This window comes from Mustela nigripes, chromosome 1, assembly GCF_022355385.1.
Source record: "Mustela nigripes isolate SB6536 chromosome 1, MUSNIG.SB6536, whole genome shotgun sequence".
NCBI lineage: Eukaryota > Metazoa > Chordata > Mammalia > Carnivora > Mustelidae > Mustela > Mustela nigripes.
In genome coordinates this window covers 125,497,654-125,514,247 of record NC_081557.1, presented here as the reverse complement: position 1 = coordinate 125,514,247, position 16,594 = coordinate 125,497,654, and the positions used below count along the sequence as shown (strand labels likewise).

The 16,594-nt window shown below is 35.9% G+C and overlaps 1 protein-coding gene across 4 annotated transcripts in view; it reads left to right on the top strand.

Annotated features, from left to right (window-relative positions):
- TTC29 (tetratricopeptide repeat domain 29) overlaps positions 1 to 16,361 on the top strand; it is a 236,264-nt gene extending 219,903 nt beyond the window's left edge. For all 4 annotated transcript variants that reach the window (XM_059373391.1, XM_059373409.1, XM_059373400.1 and 1 more), the window contains 2 exons: positions 13,830 to 13,899; positions 14,181 to 16,361. In XM_059373391.1, coding sequence (XP_059229374.1) covers positions 13,830 to 13,899; positions 14,181 to 14,211 — 101 coding nt within the window. In that variant the 3' untranslated portion in view covers positions 14,212 to 16,361. The remainder of the gene's footprint in view (positions 1 to 13,829; positions 13,900 to 14,180) is intronic.
- The last annotated feature ends 233 nt before the right edge of the window (positions 16,362 to 16,594 follow it).

Below are 16,594 nucleotides of genomic sequence, written 5' to 3'. Positions count from 1 at the left end.
GAAACTGAAGACAATACAATAATAGTAGGGAACTTTAATACCCCACTTACATCAGTGGATAGATCAACAAGACAGAAAATCAATAACAAAACATAAGCCTTAAGTGACACATTAGCCCAAACGGACTTAATAGATATATGCAGAACATCTATCCAAAAGCAGCAAGGTATACATTATTCACAGGCATACATGGAACATTCTTCAGGACAGAACACATGTTAGGCCACAAAACAACATGTCTCAATAAATTTAAGAAAATTTAAATCATATCAAGTATCTTTCTGACTACAGTGGTATGAAACTAGAAATCATTTACAAAAGAAAACTGGAAAAATCACAAATATGTGGACATTAAATAACATTACTACTGAACAACCAGTGGGTCAACAAAGAAACCAAAAGGGAAATCAAAAAGATACCTTGAGACAAAGGAAAATGGAACTATAGCAATCCAAAATCTGAGATTTGGAAAAAGCAGTTCTAACAGGGAAATTCATATCAATACAAGCCTACCTAAAACAAACAAACAAACAAACACAAAGAAACAGAAATATCTGGGAAAATATTACACCTTGCACTTAAAGGAGCTTAAAAAAAAAAAAAAAAGAACAAAACCCAAAGTTAGTAGAAGGTAGGAAATAATAAAGATCAGAACAGAAATAAATGAAATAGAAACTTTAAAAATACATAAAAGGTCAAGAAACTAAAAGGTGCTTCTTTGAAAAGATAAACAAAATTGACAAAACTTTAGCTTGAATCACCAAGGGGGAAAAAAGGCTCAAATAAATAAATCCAGAAATGAAAGAGGAAAAGTTATAACTGATACCACAGAAATACAAAAGATCATAAGGAACAACTATGAATAATTTTATGACAACAAACTGGACAACACAGAAGAAATGGATAAATTGCTAAAACATACAACCTGCCAATATTGAATCAAGAAGAAAAAGAAAATCTGAATTAACCAATTACTAGTAAAGAGATTGAACCAGTAATCAAAGCCTAAAAAACAGAAGTCCAAGAACACACAACTTCACTAGTGAATTCTACAAAACATTTGTGAAGATAAAATACCTATCCTTCTCAAGCTCTTCCAAAAACTTAAAAGAGGAGGGAACACTTCCAAACTCATCTTATGAAGCCAGCATTACCCTAATACCAAAACCAGACAAGGACACCACAACGAAAATTGTAAGCCAATATCTCTGATGAACATAGAGGCAAAAATCCTCAACAAAATACTAGCAAACCAAATTCAACAATATATTAAAAGGATTATACACCATGAACATTTGGGATTTATTCTTGGAGTTACAAGGATGGTTCAACATCTGTTTGTCAATCACTGTAATATAACACATTAAGTTATATGATCATCTCAAGAGATGCAGAAAAAAAAATTTGTGCCAAATTCAACATCCATTCATGATAAAAACTCAACAAAATGGGGATAAAGGGAACATACCTCAACATAATAAAGCCTATATATGACAAATGCACAGTAAGATGAAATGGTGAAAAGCTGAAAGCTTTTCCTCTCTATCAGGAACAAGGCAAAGATACCCACTCTCTCCACTCTTATTCAGCATAGTACTAGAAGCCTCAAACACACCAAGTAGGAAAGAAAAAGAATTAAAGGGCATCCAAATAGTAAAGGAGAAGTAAAATTGTCACTGTTTTGAGATGACATGATTCTGTATATTAGAAAACTCTGAAGACTCTGCCAAAAAACTATCAGAACTATAAATGAATTCAGTAAAGTTGCAAGATACAAATCAACATGTAGAATTCAGTTATATTTCTATAACCTAATGAACTATCAGAAAAATAAATTTTAAAAAACAATCCCACTTACAATGACATCAAAAAGAATAAAATACCTAGGAATAAATTTAACCAAGAAGGTGAAAACTATACTTAACACTATAAAACCCTGAGAAAAGAAATTGAAGAAAACATAAATAAATGGAAAGATATTCTGTGCTCATGAATTGAAAGAGTAAATATTCCTAAAATGTCCATACTACCCCCAAAATTTTACAAATTCAATATAATCTCTATGGCATTTTTTTGCAGAACTATAAAAAATAATTACAAAATTTGTATGGAACCACAGAAGACCCCAAATAGAAAAAGAAAGAACAAAGCCAGGCACCTGGATGGCTCAGTCGGTTAAGCATCTGCCTTCAGCTCAGGTCATGATCCCAGAGTCCTGGGATCAAGCCCCATATCGGGCTTCCTACTCAGCAAGGAATCTGTTTCTCCCTCTCCCTCTGCCCCTCCCCCACCCCTACTTGTGCTCTCTTGCTGGGTCTCTCTCTCAAATAAATAAATAAAATCTTAAAAAAAAAAACACAAAGCTGGAGGTATCAGGCTTCTTGATTTCAAACTATACAACAAAACTGTAACAACCAAAACAGTGTGGTATTGGTATTAAAAACAGACACACAAATTAATGAAATATATGGAGAACCCCAAAATAAACCTATGTATATATAGTCAATTAATTCATGACAAAGGAGACAAGGATATACAATAGGGAAAGAACTGTCTCCTGAATAAACACTGTTGGGAAAACTGGACAACCACATGCAAAAGAATAAAACTGGACCACTTTCTTACACCATAAAAAAAATTAACTCAAAATGGATTAAAGTCTTGAATGTAAAACCAGAAACGATAAAACCCCCAGAAGAAAACATAGATGGTAAGTTCCTTGACATTGGTCTTAGCAGTGTATTTTTGGATCTGAGTCCAAAAGCAATGTGCCACCAAAGCAAAATAAATGATTGGGACTACATCAAACCATAGCTAAGGAAACCAGAAACAAAATACAAAGGCAACCTTCTTAATTGGAGAAGATATTTGCAAATCATATATCCAGTAAGAGACTAATATTCAATATATATCACAACTCACACAACTCAATAACAACAAAAATCAGATTAAAAAATGGGCAGAGAATCTGAATTGACATTTTTCCAAAGAAGACATACAGGTGGCCCATGGCACATAAAAAGATGCTCGATATCAATAATCATTAAGGAATTTCAAATCAAAACCACAATAAGGTATCATCTCATACTTATAAGAATGGCTATTATGAAAAAGACAAGAAACAACTTGTGTTGGAGAGGTTGTAGAGAAAAGGGAACCATTATGCACTGTTGGTGGGAATATAAATAGATACAAACACTATGGAAAACAGTATGGAGTTTCCTCCAAAAATTAAAAATAGAATTGCTATATGATCCAGTTCTGGATTTTTATCTGAAGAAAATGAAAGCACTGAATTGAAGAGATACCTGAACCTCTATGTTCATTGCAACACTGCTTATAATAGCCAACATGTGAAAGTGTCCATCAATGGATGAACGGATAAGATATGGTATATATACACAGTGGGATACTACTCAGTCATTACAAAGAGGCAATCTTGCCATATGCAACATCATGGATAGACTTTGAGGGTATTATGTGAGGTGAAATAAGTTAAAGAAAGATAAATATTGTATGATTTCACTTATATGTGGGATCCAAAAACAAAACAAAATTCACAGATACGAAGGACAGATTGTCGGTTATCAAAGGGAGAGAGGGGTTAGAGTGTGCAAAAAGGGGCAAGGGGGTCAGTTATATGGTGAAAATGGTAACTAGACTTATTGTGGTGATCTTTTGTAATGTATGCAAATGTCAAATTGTTATGGTGTACACCTGAAGCTAATATAATGTTATATAATAATTTTACCTCAATAGTAATAAGAAGAAGTTAAACTGTGTCAGTGGTAACACTGAAAATTCAAAGCTATTGAACTGAGCATTCTGAGAAAATTAATTTGTGATTTAAATGTACCAAAGTACTGCTAGCTTATTGGACAAGAATATAGGCCTATAAATCACAGGGCCTGGATTCTAGTCTTGGATTTGCCACAACTAATTGTGACTATATAGGGCCTTGCAGCCAAGGCTTGCTTGTTTATTGGCTACTGAGCATCCATCTCCCCATTCTTTGGTAACAGCGCCACAGTTTTATCCAGTAGAATAACTCCTTCTCCATGTATACATTTTAGTTATCAAAATCCCCTAATTAAGGGGGTAGGGTTGGGCACATAATCTCAATAAGGCAAATTGGATCTTTTTTCACAGGACTTTGAAACCTGATCAAAATGATGTAAAAGTGGGATGAGACTGGAAGTTCTAGTCAGAGTAAGTGGCAAAAAAAGATACCTAAATTGGAAATGAAAAAGCAAAACTATCCCTACTTGCAGATGACATGATTCTAAATATAGAAAATCCAAAGAATTTTTTAACAAACCAAAAAATTACTAGAACTAATAGACAAGCATAGCAAAGTTGCAGGCTTTCATGACCCACACATAAATACAGCTTTGCTTCTAGAAACCAGCAATGAAAAATCTGAAAGGAAATTAAGAAAAAATTCCATTTACAATAGCATCCAAAAGAAGAAAATATCTGGGAACAAATTTAACAAGGAAGTGAAACACTTAAACAGTGAAAACTATAAAACATTGATGAAACAAATTTGAAAAGACATAAATAAATGGAAACACAGGCTACGTTCATAAATTGGAAGACTTGATATTAACAAGGCGTTACTACCTAGAGTGATCTACAAATTCTGTGCAATCCCTATCAAAATTCCAACAGGCTTTTTGCAGGAATGGAAAAAGCAATCTTTGAGTTTGTATTAAATTGAAAGGTACACTTAATAGCCAAAATAATCTTTTAAAAGAACAAAGTTGGAGGATTTACACTTCCTTATTTCAAAATTGACTTTGAAGCTACAGTAATCATATCAGAATGGTACAGGCATAAAGGTCAGACACATAAACTAATGGGATATAACTGACAAATCAGAAATAAACCTTCATATGTATATGGTAAATTGACTTGGGACAAGAATCCAAAGACTATTCAGTGGGGAAAGAATAGTCTTTTCAACATACGGGGTTGGGAAAATTAGATATCCACATGCAAAAGAAAAGAATGAAATTGGACCCCTACCTTTGTATATACCTTTTCTATATACAAAAATTAATACAAACTAGATCAAAGATCTAAATATTGGAGCTAAAACTATAAATCACTTGGAAGAAAACATAATGGACAGCCTTCACAACATTGGATTTGGCAATAATCTCTTGGATTTGACACCCAAGAGTATAGACAAAAAAAGATAATAAATTGAAATCCATCAAAATTTTAAACATTTGTACATTAAAGGACACTATCAAAAAAGTGAAAAATACAGAGAAACTATCTGTAAATCTTGTATCTGATAAGGGTTGATTATCTAGGAGATATAAAGAACAAATCAACAAAAACAAACAAATCAGTTAAAAATTGGGCAAAGGATTTCAATACACATTACACCAAATAAGATATGCAAATGGCCAATCAGCTCATGAAAAGATGTTCCACATCACTAGTTATTAGAGAAATGCAAATCAAAACCAAAATGAGTCATCACTTCACACTCATTAGGATGACTATTATCAAAATAATAGAAAATTAAAAATGTTGGCCAAGACCTGGAGAAATTAGAACTCTTGTGCATTGTTTGTGGAAATGTAAAAATAAAATGGTGCAGATGCAGTTTGGTAGTTCCTCAAAAAGTTAAATATAGAATTACCATATGATCCAGCAATTCCACTTCTAGGTATGTAGCCAAATAAATTAAAAGCAAGGACTTAAACATTCTTGTATGCCAGTGTTCATAGCACTATTGACAATAGTAAAAGCTGTAAGCAACCCAATGCTCATCAAAGGAACAGACAAACAAAATATAGTATATACATATAATGAAGTATTATTCAGCCTTAAAAAAAGAATAAGATTCTGATAGAAGTTCCAACATAAATGAATCTTGAAAATATTATGCTAAGTAAAATAAGCCAGGCAAAAAAAAAGGACAAATATTGTTTGATTCCACTTATATGATGTACTGAGACTAGGCAAATTTATAGACAGAAAGTAGAACAGAGGTTACCAAGAGCTGCAGGGTGGGAAGGATGGGGAATTGTTTAATAGATACTGAGTTTCTGTTCAGGATGTTGAAATAGTCTTGAAATGGATAATAGTAATGTTTTCACAACACTGTGAATATATTTAATGCCACTGAATTACACACTTAAAAATGGTTAAAATGAAAAAAAATTATTTTGTATATATTAGAACAATTTTAAAAATCCACAACCAGAAGAAAAATACTAATGACCAGCTCACATCTTTAATTTATCAGACCTTCAGGTGACAATACACCATTTAACACATAGTATAAGAACCATATAGTAACATACTCCTGTTTCTCCCCCCACCCAGCCTTTGTGCTATGGCTGTCATACATTATATTTTTACATACATTATACTTTTACATATATTATATTTTTATATATATTATAAATCACATAATATATTATTTTTTTCAGTCACATATCATTTGAAAGAATCTAATAATTTTTTTAAAACTTTTATATTTACTCACTTCCTTGTCTTTTCTAACTCTTCATACCTTAGTATAGATCCAGATTCCCATCTGTTGTCATTTCCCTTCTTCCTGAAGACTTCATCATTTTCTGTAGTGCAATCTGCTGTTGAAGAGTTGCTTCAGCTTGCCTGTCTTTGAGGTCTTCATTTTGTCTTCATTGCTGAAACATATTTTTATTGGGTATAGAATTCTGGACTTGATGGGTTATTTTTCTTTCAGTACTCTTGTGTTTTTTGAGCTTAGAATTTGTTGAACTTCTTAGATCTATGGGTTTGTGGTGTTCACCAAATTTAGAAAAATTTTCAGTTGTAATTTCTTAAAATATTTTTCTATCCATCTTCTTCCAGACTCCAGTAACCTTTGTAATAACAGACTGCCTGAAGCAGTCCTACAACCCAATGATATTCTACTTATCTTTTTAACTCTTTGCCTTTCTTTGTTTTATTTTGGGTAGTTTCTGCTACTCTGTCTTCAGTTTCACTAATTGATTTTTTTAAAGATTTTATTTATTTATTTGAGAGAGAGAGAGAGCACGAGAGAGAGAGAGAGAGAGAGAGGAGGAGGGACAGAGTGACAAGCAGACCTACCTCCAGCTGAGCAGGAAGCCCAGATCATGACCTGAGCTGAAGTCAAATTCTTAACTAACTGAAATACCCAGGCACCCCTGGGCATATTCTCTTAAGGGTCAAAAACTGAGATGTGTTCTTTCACACACACACCCAAGATCCAACCTCCCACTTTGTCTGTTCTGTGTCCCAGAAAACTGATCTCGGACTGCATGTCACAGGTTCATTTGCCTTCTGGCTTCCTGGTTTGGATTTATCCAAAGGGCATCACCAACAGGAGATCAGAGGTTAGGAAGGTGGAGAGGTCAGGGAAGGATTCCTCTGTCCCTGACTTCAGCTCAGTCCTTATAGCTGTGACACGCTACAGCTGCTGCTTGTCACTTCTATAGGAAGACCCTGTTTCTGAATCTCCATTTCTCACTCAGGGTGCAATACCAACATCCTCTTCCCCTTTACTTTTCAGCTCCCAGGAAGATAACAGCATGGCATCCCTCTGTTGTGAGGCAGTAGGTGCCTCAGCATCCTTTGTCAGTTCCTTAGCCGTGCCCTCAGCTCAAGTATTCCCTTCATTAAAGTCTCTTCAAAATCCAAGTTGAACCTGCCATCTGTTTCCTCCTGACTGATACCTTCTCCTTCTCTATTGTATCAACTGGGGTGGCTAAAGGCAAGCAAGTATAAGAAATATTAGGAAACTTCCACTCGCTGAAAAGTTCAGTTGATTAAAGAACAATGCTAATGAGGCTGAAATTAGTGTCTGGCTGTGCTCCAGGACCACAGGCTGTATCCCTGACCAGCCATTTTACACACCATCAGTTACAAAGGAAGACCATGCCAAAAGACCATGTCACAGACTGACTCTGTGCCAGTCCCTCACCATTTCTAGGAACATATTTCAAAAACTAGCTGTTCATTGAGATAGCTTCAAAATCCTCTTTGTTCCCCAAAGACAGCTTTTGTAATGTGATTCTAATGAAAATTTTATATGGAGCATTTTAAATCATAAAGCCATACCTGTCAATATCTTTGTCAAGGAAACACTTTCATTTGCTTACTTAATCTGTAAATAATTCACAATAACATAGGTTAAAATTCAAGCTTATTGAAATATGTCTTATATTGGTAATGGGATTCAGGGTTTATAATATATATTTAGCTCATTTCTTTAAAAATTTTCAACTGTTACTAAATAAGTGAAACTACATAACTGTTGTTTAAAGAAAGAACAGTTAAAATCTAAAATTAGATTAGTAAAATCTAATATAGTAAAATATATATATATAATTTGAAGTAATTCTTTCTTTCTTTCTTTCTTTTGAGAGAGAGAGAGAGAGAATGTGCTTATGCAAGCCAGGAGGGAATGGGAGAGGAAGAAAGAATCTTAAGCAAGTTCCACACCCAGCATGGAGCCCAATGTGGGGCTCCATCTCAAGACCTAAGATCATGGCCTGAGCCAAAATCAAGAGTCAGATGCTTAACTGAAGTGATTTTCTGACTATCAAATGTAAATGACAAACTTTCCATTTCTTGACGTATTTTCTCCAAACAAAACACTTCTCTCCTCAGTTAGAGCTGCCTTATAGCACCTCGGTCTAACCAGCTGAGCTAACCGGCCGCCTTTAGAGTTGCCTTATAAAACCATGTTGTAATTAGGCCATTGTAAATGTACTATTGTGTTAATATTGCTATACTGAGCTTACTTCTATGGTGTTAATTTTATATGATTTGAATACATGTAAGGAGGAAGGAAGGGAGACACTGATTTTTTCAGAAATCAGTTTCTGATACTCTCTACTATCAGCAAGAAAGAACTATTTCCACTAAAGTTAAACCTATGGCTTTAGGTAAAATGTGCTGAAATACTAAAGCAAAATATCATTTTATCCTTAATAATGGTGTAATGCTAAGATCACCCATAAGATATTGATCATTTTTATGCATAGTATTTATTCTTAATCACTTTCATAAAATACAATCTGAGTTTTATTTTTTAACAAAACCTTTTGAGTCATTTTGATAAGGTCAACAGAAAGCACAATCTTTTAACATTAGGTGATCAACTTTTTGACAATCGCAGGACCAGCATAGCTAATGGAATAATAGCCTGCAGGGTCCAGCTAAATATGATATACGAACGTAATCAACCTCTGTGATGACTATTCAGAAGTAATCCCTTTAGCTTTGAACTGCAACATATATTTCAACAAGGCAAAAACCATAGGAAGAAATTCTCTGCAGACCGCACTGATACAATACAGCCTTCATATCCTGCTCTATGTGCTTGCTGCTTATAGTGAGTTTTAAATTTAAGGTAATGACTACTGTATATTCATGTGAGCATACAACAATACTTTTGATTTGTTGTGGAAAGGTTGAATCCATTACCAGGGGTCTAGTCTATAAACTCTGATACAACCTTTATGTATGAATTATTATTTACCCTTTTCTAGAATAAGGCCACTAAAAATGTTTTGCATGCCAAAATTATAAAAACTCATTTACCTTCTCATTCTCAAAAGTGCTAGTCAGTGTCTCCTCCATTTTAATTCACATTCCTCTACCAATACATTTTTAAAATCACATTTGTATATAGTACTGTATTATATGAAAATTACACTCCATTGTTTTCAAGGGAAGTGATGGGATCGTAGATTGATTGCAATTCAGCATTTGCTGACTTACTCTGTGGTTCTTTGGTACAGTGTAGGCTAAGTGGGGGTATAAATAAGATTCTTTTGTTGTCCACCTGAGGGAATCTAGCACTAGAGAGTCTACTGTTAGCAACAGAAAAGTGCCTCTTTCCACTGAAATGGGAGACAGTATAAGCAAATATCATACTCTCAAATTTGTATTGATTCTGGTCTTCTTGTCGGAGTGGTAATGGTCCCAATTTTCCAGCTTCCTTGAAGTCCTACAGATCAAACATCACAAATCACATTCTAAGTCAAACCCACAGTACAAAACCTAGGTTAGGAATCAAAATGAGTGCTTTTGCAATAGTGTAACCAAGAACAAACAGTTCTCTGGTGCTCTCCTTGTTGCAAATGAATAGAAGTATCAGAACACCTGAATGGTGAGCTCAGGTATTCCTGGGTATAAATGAATCATTGCTAAGGCTTCCCAGCACAGAGGGAATGTGACTGTCTTTTATTTAAACAAGCAACTGTGGCCTAAGTTTGGTAAAAGAATAGCTACAGACACAGCTATTCTTCCCAGAGAACCCACTTGGGAAATTGTCCCAATAAAAATCACCTTTCCTCAGCATCTGGAGAATGAATGCAAAACAATTATTTGAGACAAACCAGGCGTAATTTTAAACTTGGAAAATCCAGAAAAGACTTTCCCAGCTTAAGAGATATTGTTACATCTTGGGGCGCCTGGGTGACTCAATGGATTAAAGCCTCTGTCTTCGGCTCAAGTCGTGATCCCGGGGTCCTGGGATAGAGCCCCGCATAGGGCTCTCTGCTCCGCGGGGAGCCTGCTTCCTCCTCTCTCTCTGCCTGCCTCGCTGCCTGCCTGTGATCTCTGTCTGTCAAATATATAAATAAAAATCTTAAAAAAAAAAAAAAAAAGAGAGATTGTTACATCTTGCCAAACCAAAGGGAATGCTGAGTTTAAGACATTACACAGTACAAAATTGGCATTAGGATGTAGGATGTTCTATATATTGTCATACAATGACAAATATTAAACTAAGAAAACCCAAGGTAGTTCCTTCCCTAAAAGAATGATGTCACTTAAGGTAAAGGCTAAGCTCCTGTTTCAAAGAGTCCCCAAGGTACAGTAGCTTAAGAATACACAAATTTGTTTCTTCCTTAAGTGAGCAGTCTGCATACACAAGGTAGCTCCACAGGCATTTAGGGGACCATGATCTTGTGCTCTGTTGCTCCACCATCCCCTGGAGCCGGGTTTCTCAAAATTGCACTATTGAAATTTTGAACTGGATGATTTTTTTGATGGTGAGAGGGCTGGGGTACAGCTGTCATGGTCACTGCAGGATATTTAGAAGCACCCTTGGCCTCTACCCCATGGATGCCAGTAGCATTTCCACCTACGAGTCATAACAACGAGTAAGTTCTCCAGACATTTCCAAAAGCCACCTTGGGACAAAACCACTCCATAGGGTGTTGTCATTATCTACACATTAGAAACTGAATCATCGGGGTAACGGTTCTATTGTCCAAGATTGAGGAAAAGGGAAAATTTAAGAAGGAATAAATGCCCAATGTCTAACACTCAGACCCAGAAGCAGTGTGTGTTACTTTGTTTACATTCAATGGTGAGAATTTAGTCATGTGGGTACAACTAAATATTTATTTGCTGATAAGGGAGATCTAATGGTGGGGGAGAGGAGGGACTCTGGTAAGTGGGAGGCAGAAAGAATTACTGGAGCCATGTCTTGTGTGGGCAAGAAATGGTGAAATCTGGGGTTAGCCTTAGATGGGAGCATAGGTAAGATAGAGCATATAGAACAAAAACAAGTAGGAAATTAACTGTTAATACAGAGCTTATGGAAGTTTTTTTCCTATTGTCTTTTATTTCCTCCATGAAACCAGAAATACATCATCAGCTGAAAACAATGATCCATGGGCAGGATTAGAGGTTTGGGAAAATAGAAAGCGCTAAATAACCATCTGTGGCAGAAGAATGAATAGACCAGGAATGTTTAATAGGATGGCTATTTAATGTCTATGGCTATGAATTTAAAGTGAGGCTTGGTTTGTCCTGTCACACTGAGGTATATAGTACAGGATAGGAATAAGGAGACAGCTGGATTTATCTAGGGTTATAGTTTTGTCAAGTGAATATGGTGAAGTGGGAAAAGGGCCATGAGGTCAGGCTTTAGGCAAGGGAAAGAAGGGCCATAGAATTTAAGTTAAGTAAGGGAGAGGGGGATCAAAATGGGGAGGAACAATGAAAATGTGGCAGGACTGGGAGTCCCGGGGAAGGAGAGGAATTGCTGGTGTTAGGGAACTAGAAGGAGTGATCTAGAAAGATAAAGCTAGAAGTCAAGTCTTTGAATGTTGGCAACTGAATTTGAGGGGGGCTTGAAGTTATTGCTAATGACAGGGTCTAAGTTTATCCACAAGAATCAATGGCTACAGTAGGGTGTGGGACCAGAGCTAGAAGAACAGCACTCAAGGAATTGAGATCCAGGGTGAAGAATCTTCTGCATGGACATTTAAATTGCAAAATGAAGAAAGTGGTAGTAAGGTACAATGAGCCAATGATAAAAATCAACGGAGAATGAGCCTTGTTGTAGGTAAATCATGATAGTTGAGTGTATAAACTGATGACTAAGTTTTAGGAAGAGAAGGAAAGAAAGTGAATGTCCTGGAGGGAAACGGTAGGGTGTAAGCAGGACACCTATCCATCTCCAGGCCCAATGGTAGCAAGACTGACAAAAAGAAAAGCAAAATAGGCTGCTGGGTTGGAGGTGTCCTCTGAGGACAGCCACGTTTCTGTTAGAGCAAGAAAGTAATGGGAATTTTGGAAAATGGAATAAGAATACAGAGGAAATGTTTCAGGAGTTATGGCAGGAGATGGGGACAAAATACAGAGCTTTGCAGAAAATAAAATATAGGAAATGAAGGGGAATCTGGAGACTGAGGCCTGTGATAAGCAAGAATAAAGAGAATATTATTAGATTAATCCCACTGGATTCAACTTGAAAGTTAAAAGGACAGATATGAAACTTAAGTACAAAATTAACATGCCTATTTATACGTATAAACTTCCCATATCTGATATAATTATTTGGATACTTTATATTGCTCTCTAAATTCATTTTTCTTCCAAGTATTGTCTTAACAAATCATTTTATCCCTCAAAAGGTAGCTATTGGGGGCACCTGGGTGGCTCAGTGGGTTAAAGCCTCTGCCTTCGGCTCAGGTCGTGACCTAGGGTCCTGGGATCAAGCTCCGCGTCGGGCTCTCTGCTTGGCGGGGAGCCTGCTTCCTCCTTCTCTCTCTCTGCCTGCCTCTCAGCCTACTTGTAATCTCTGTCTGTCAAATAAATAAATAAAATCTTTTAAAAAAAAAAAAGGTAGCTATTATTGTTACCATTTTATATGTATCACAAGAATTCTGTGGGTTAGGAATTCAAGCATGGTTTGAATGCTAGACACCAGTTGAGGTCACCCAATGGTGATAGTCAGTTGACAGGTGGGCTAGTCTGAGATTCCAAGACAGCTTCCCTCATAGACAGGAGCCTTAGAGGGATGGCCGGAACTCTAGACTCAGCTGCAACTGTCAACTGGAGCATCGTCTATGGGACCTCTCCAGAATGGCAAGGTGGTAGGACTTATTATATGGTGACTTGCTCCCTCCAAAGCAAGCACCCCAAGAGAAACAGAAGGAGGCTATACAATCACTTCTCAGCCTTTTGGCTAAGATCAAGTGTAGAAGGAAGCTGCACAGCTTTTTCTTACCTCGCCTCAAAAATCATGTAACCACTCTCACTGCATCCTAATGAATACAAGAGTCTTAAGCCTAGCACGGGTTCAACAGAAGGTGAATTAGATTGCACCTCTGGGTGGGGGAGTGACAAGTTCATACTGCTGAGGAACATGTAAAGTAGGAGATATCATGTCCATCTTTGACCAATATACTCTGCCTTGGTGACACAAGTGATCCATACAGTTCTGTCATACAGATGATAAGGGTAGATACCTCTGAAAACAATTCCCAGTAAATTGTAAACTGTAAATTGTATTGGTGACAAATACTTGAATTTATACATCTTTTTCCCTGTAGGAGAACCTAGAAAATGCACAGTGGAAAGTTTAAGTCAAGACCCAGATAATTTGGAAGAAGAAAATAGTAGGTATGGTAAATCAAGTAAAAAGTTTCTGTTGCATGCAAATTAAACAAGAGGCTACATATAAACTGTTTCTCCAAACATAAGAAGAATAATTTCATCTAGTACTTGATAATACTGAAACACTATCTTTAAAAAATCACAGATTTAAATATCACATAATATTAAGTGCTTTTTATCTTTTAAGCTACGTCTGAAAATTACAAAATAACTAAATGTCTTTCAAGTGAATTTTTTTTACTTTCTGCCTCAATGTAAAATTAAATTTTGTAATTTATTTGTTTCAGATTTCCAGATAATCAAAAAAATGAGACTTAAACCAGCTTTGGACTCATCAACAAAGCAAGAAGAGATCTATCATGTCACCTTCATCTTCAATAACTGTAATAGGAGTATGTTACAAGTAATACAGATAAAATTATAATAAATCTATGACTATGTTTAGATTGGATTTTGTATTGCAGTGTATTACCGCAAATTTAATCTAACTCATCTAAATTCATGAAAATAATAATACATCTCAAATGCTTAGAAATATCAACAATTATTCTTAGAACAAATTGTAAAATTTTCCTTTTATCCACTATTCCACAAGGAAGAGTGTTATTATAGAATCAAAATTTGGTTATATCTAATGAGAAAATCATTTTAAACTTAAGGAAATCTATGCTGAATAAATACGGGAAAAATATTAAAATTTCAGGAAGCTTTTTCAACATAGATGAAAGGACTATAAGCAGTGAAGACTCTCATATTGTACCATTTAAAATAGTTTCTGGGGGTGCCTGGGTGGCTCAGTGAGTTAAGCCGCTGCCTTCGGCTCAGGTCATGATCTCGGGGTCCTGGGATCGAGTCCCGCATCGGGCTCTCTGCTCAGCGGGGAGCCTGCTTCCTCCTCTCTCTCTCTGCCTGCCTCTCTGCCTACTTGAGATCTCTCTCTGTCAAATAAATAAATTTTAAAAAAATAAAAAAATAAAAAATAAAATAGTTTCCTTTACAGAGGTAAAGCAAACTACCTCTGGAAAGAAGACTTCTGTTTCCTCTACTCACACCACTTCTGACACCAAACACATGATATTTTACACACCAAGCAATTCTCCAGTTCTCAATAGATAGACTGGGTGTCTTACAATTTAACTCAACTCTGACACTAACTGCCAGGAATTAGCACAGATCCCAGATTAAGGGACCATTTCACAAGACTGGTTCCCACCATAAATGCCAATAAATCCCAGAGTGTCACTTACACTCTGACTGACTTGGTTACATACTGGGGATTCCCACGACCCCTCTGCCTTAACATCAAAAATTTGCTATATCAGCTCCTGGAACTCAGGGTAAGGTATTTACATTGCCAGTTTATTATGAAAAATGCAATACAAGATAGAGATAAGCAGCCAAGTAGAAGAGATACATTGGCAAGATATGGGAGAGGGGGTCCGAACTTCCAGGCCCTCCCTGGGTGCATCACCCTCCCAGCACCTCTGTGCATTCACCAACCCAGAAGCTCTTCAAATCCTTTCAAATCCTGGGGTTTGTATGGAGACTTCACAATATAGATATGATTGATTAATCATTGGCCATTACTGATTAACTCTTCAAAGATCAGAGGATGGGGCTGAAAGTTTCAATCCTCTAACCATGTGGTAGGCTCCCCTGGCAACCAGACCCCACCCTTAAGGGCTTTCCAAAAGTCACCTCATTAACATAAACTCCAGTATAATTGAAAGAGTCTTGTTATGAATGACAAAAGATGATCCCTTCACCTTTATCATTCCAGACCTATTTCAGGAACTGGGGACAAAAACAAAAACAAAAGCAAAAACAAATATTATAACAAAAGATGTTCCTTTGACCTTTAACTCTCTAGAGCTGTTTATGGAACCAGGGACAAAACCCAAATGTTAATTTATTGTATTATATTAGGAGCTCCATGCTAGGAATCAGGGACAAAGACTAAATATTTATTTCTTACAATATTACATTATACTGTGTAGAACTGTATTTTATGATACTTTTAGCTGATCATATATAGTTGAACCTTGAACAACACAGGTCTGAACTGTGTAGATCCACTTATATGTGCATTTTATATATATAAATATAGTACAATACTGTGTATTTTGTCTTCCTTATGATTTTCTTAATATTTTCTTTTCTCCAGTTTATTTTTTTCTAGCTTAATTTCTCTAACTTACTTTATATAATACATATAACATACAAAATATGTTTTAATCAACTGTTTATGTTATCAGTAAGGCCTCCAGTAAACATTAGGCTATTAGTAATTAAGCTTTGGAGGAGTCAAAATTATATGTGGATTTTGATCGGGGAGGGGATTGGTGCTCCTAACCCCCACTTCGTTCAAGGATCAACTGTATAGTAAAATATGTCCATGTCAATTTTAAAAGATTAAGAAAATTCTTCAGAATTTGCAACAGCCCCTCCCATAATGTGACTTACCATAATAAATGAGCTGAAACCAATGGTTTTCTATACAAGAGCAAAATCTCTGTGTTCCCCACCTCACATTATCTGATCAGATAGAACTATAAGATAGGTTCAAACAGAGGGGCTTGTATATCTAATCTTGGGTTGGAGAATGCCTTCCTAACTAAGAAATTAACAGAATTAACAATAACTACAACCTACGTGATTACATTAAAATATTCATACAGTGAAAATGTCACTAAACAAAGTT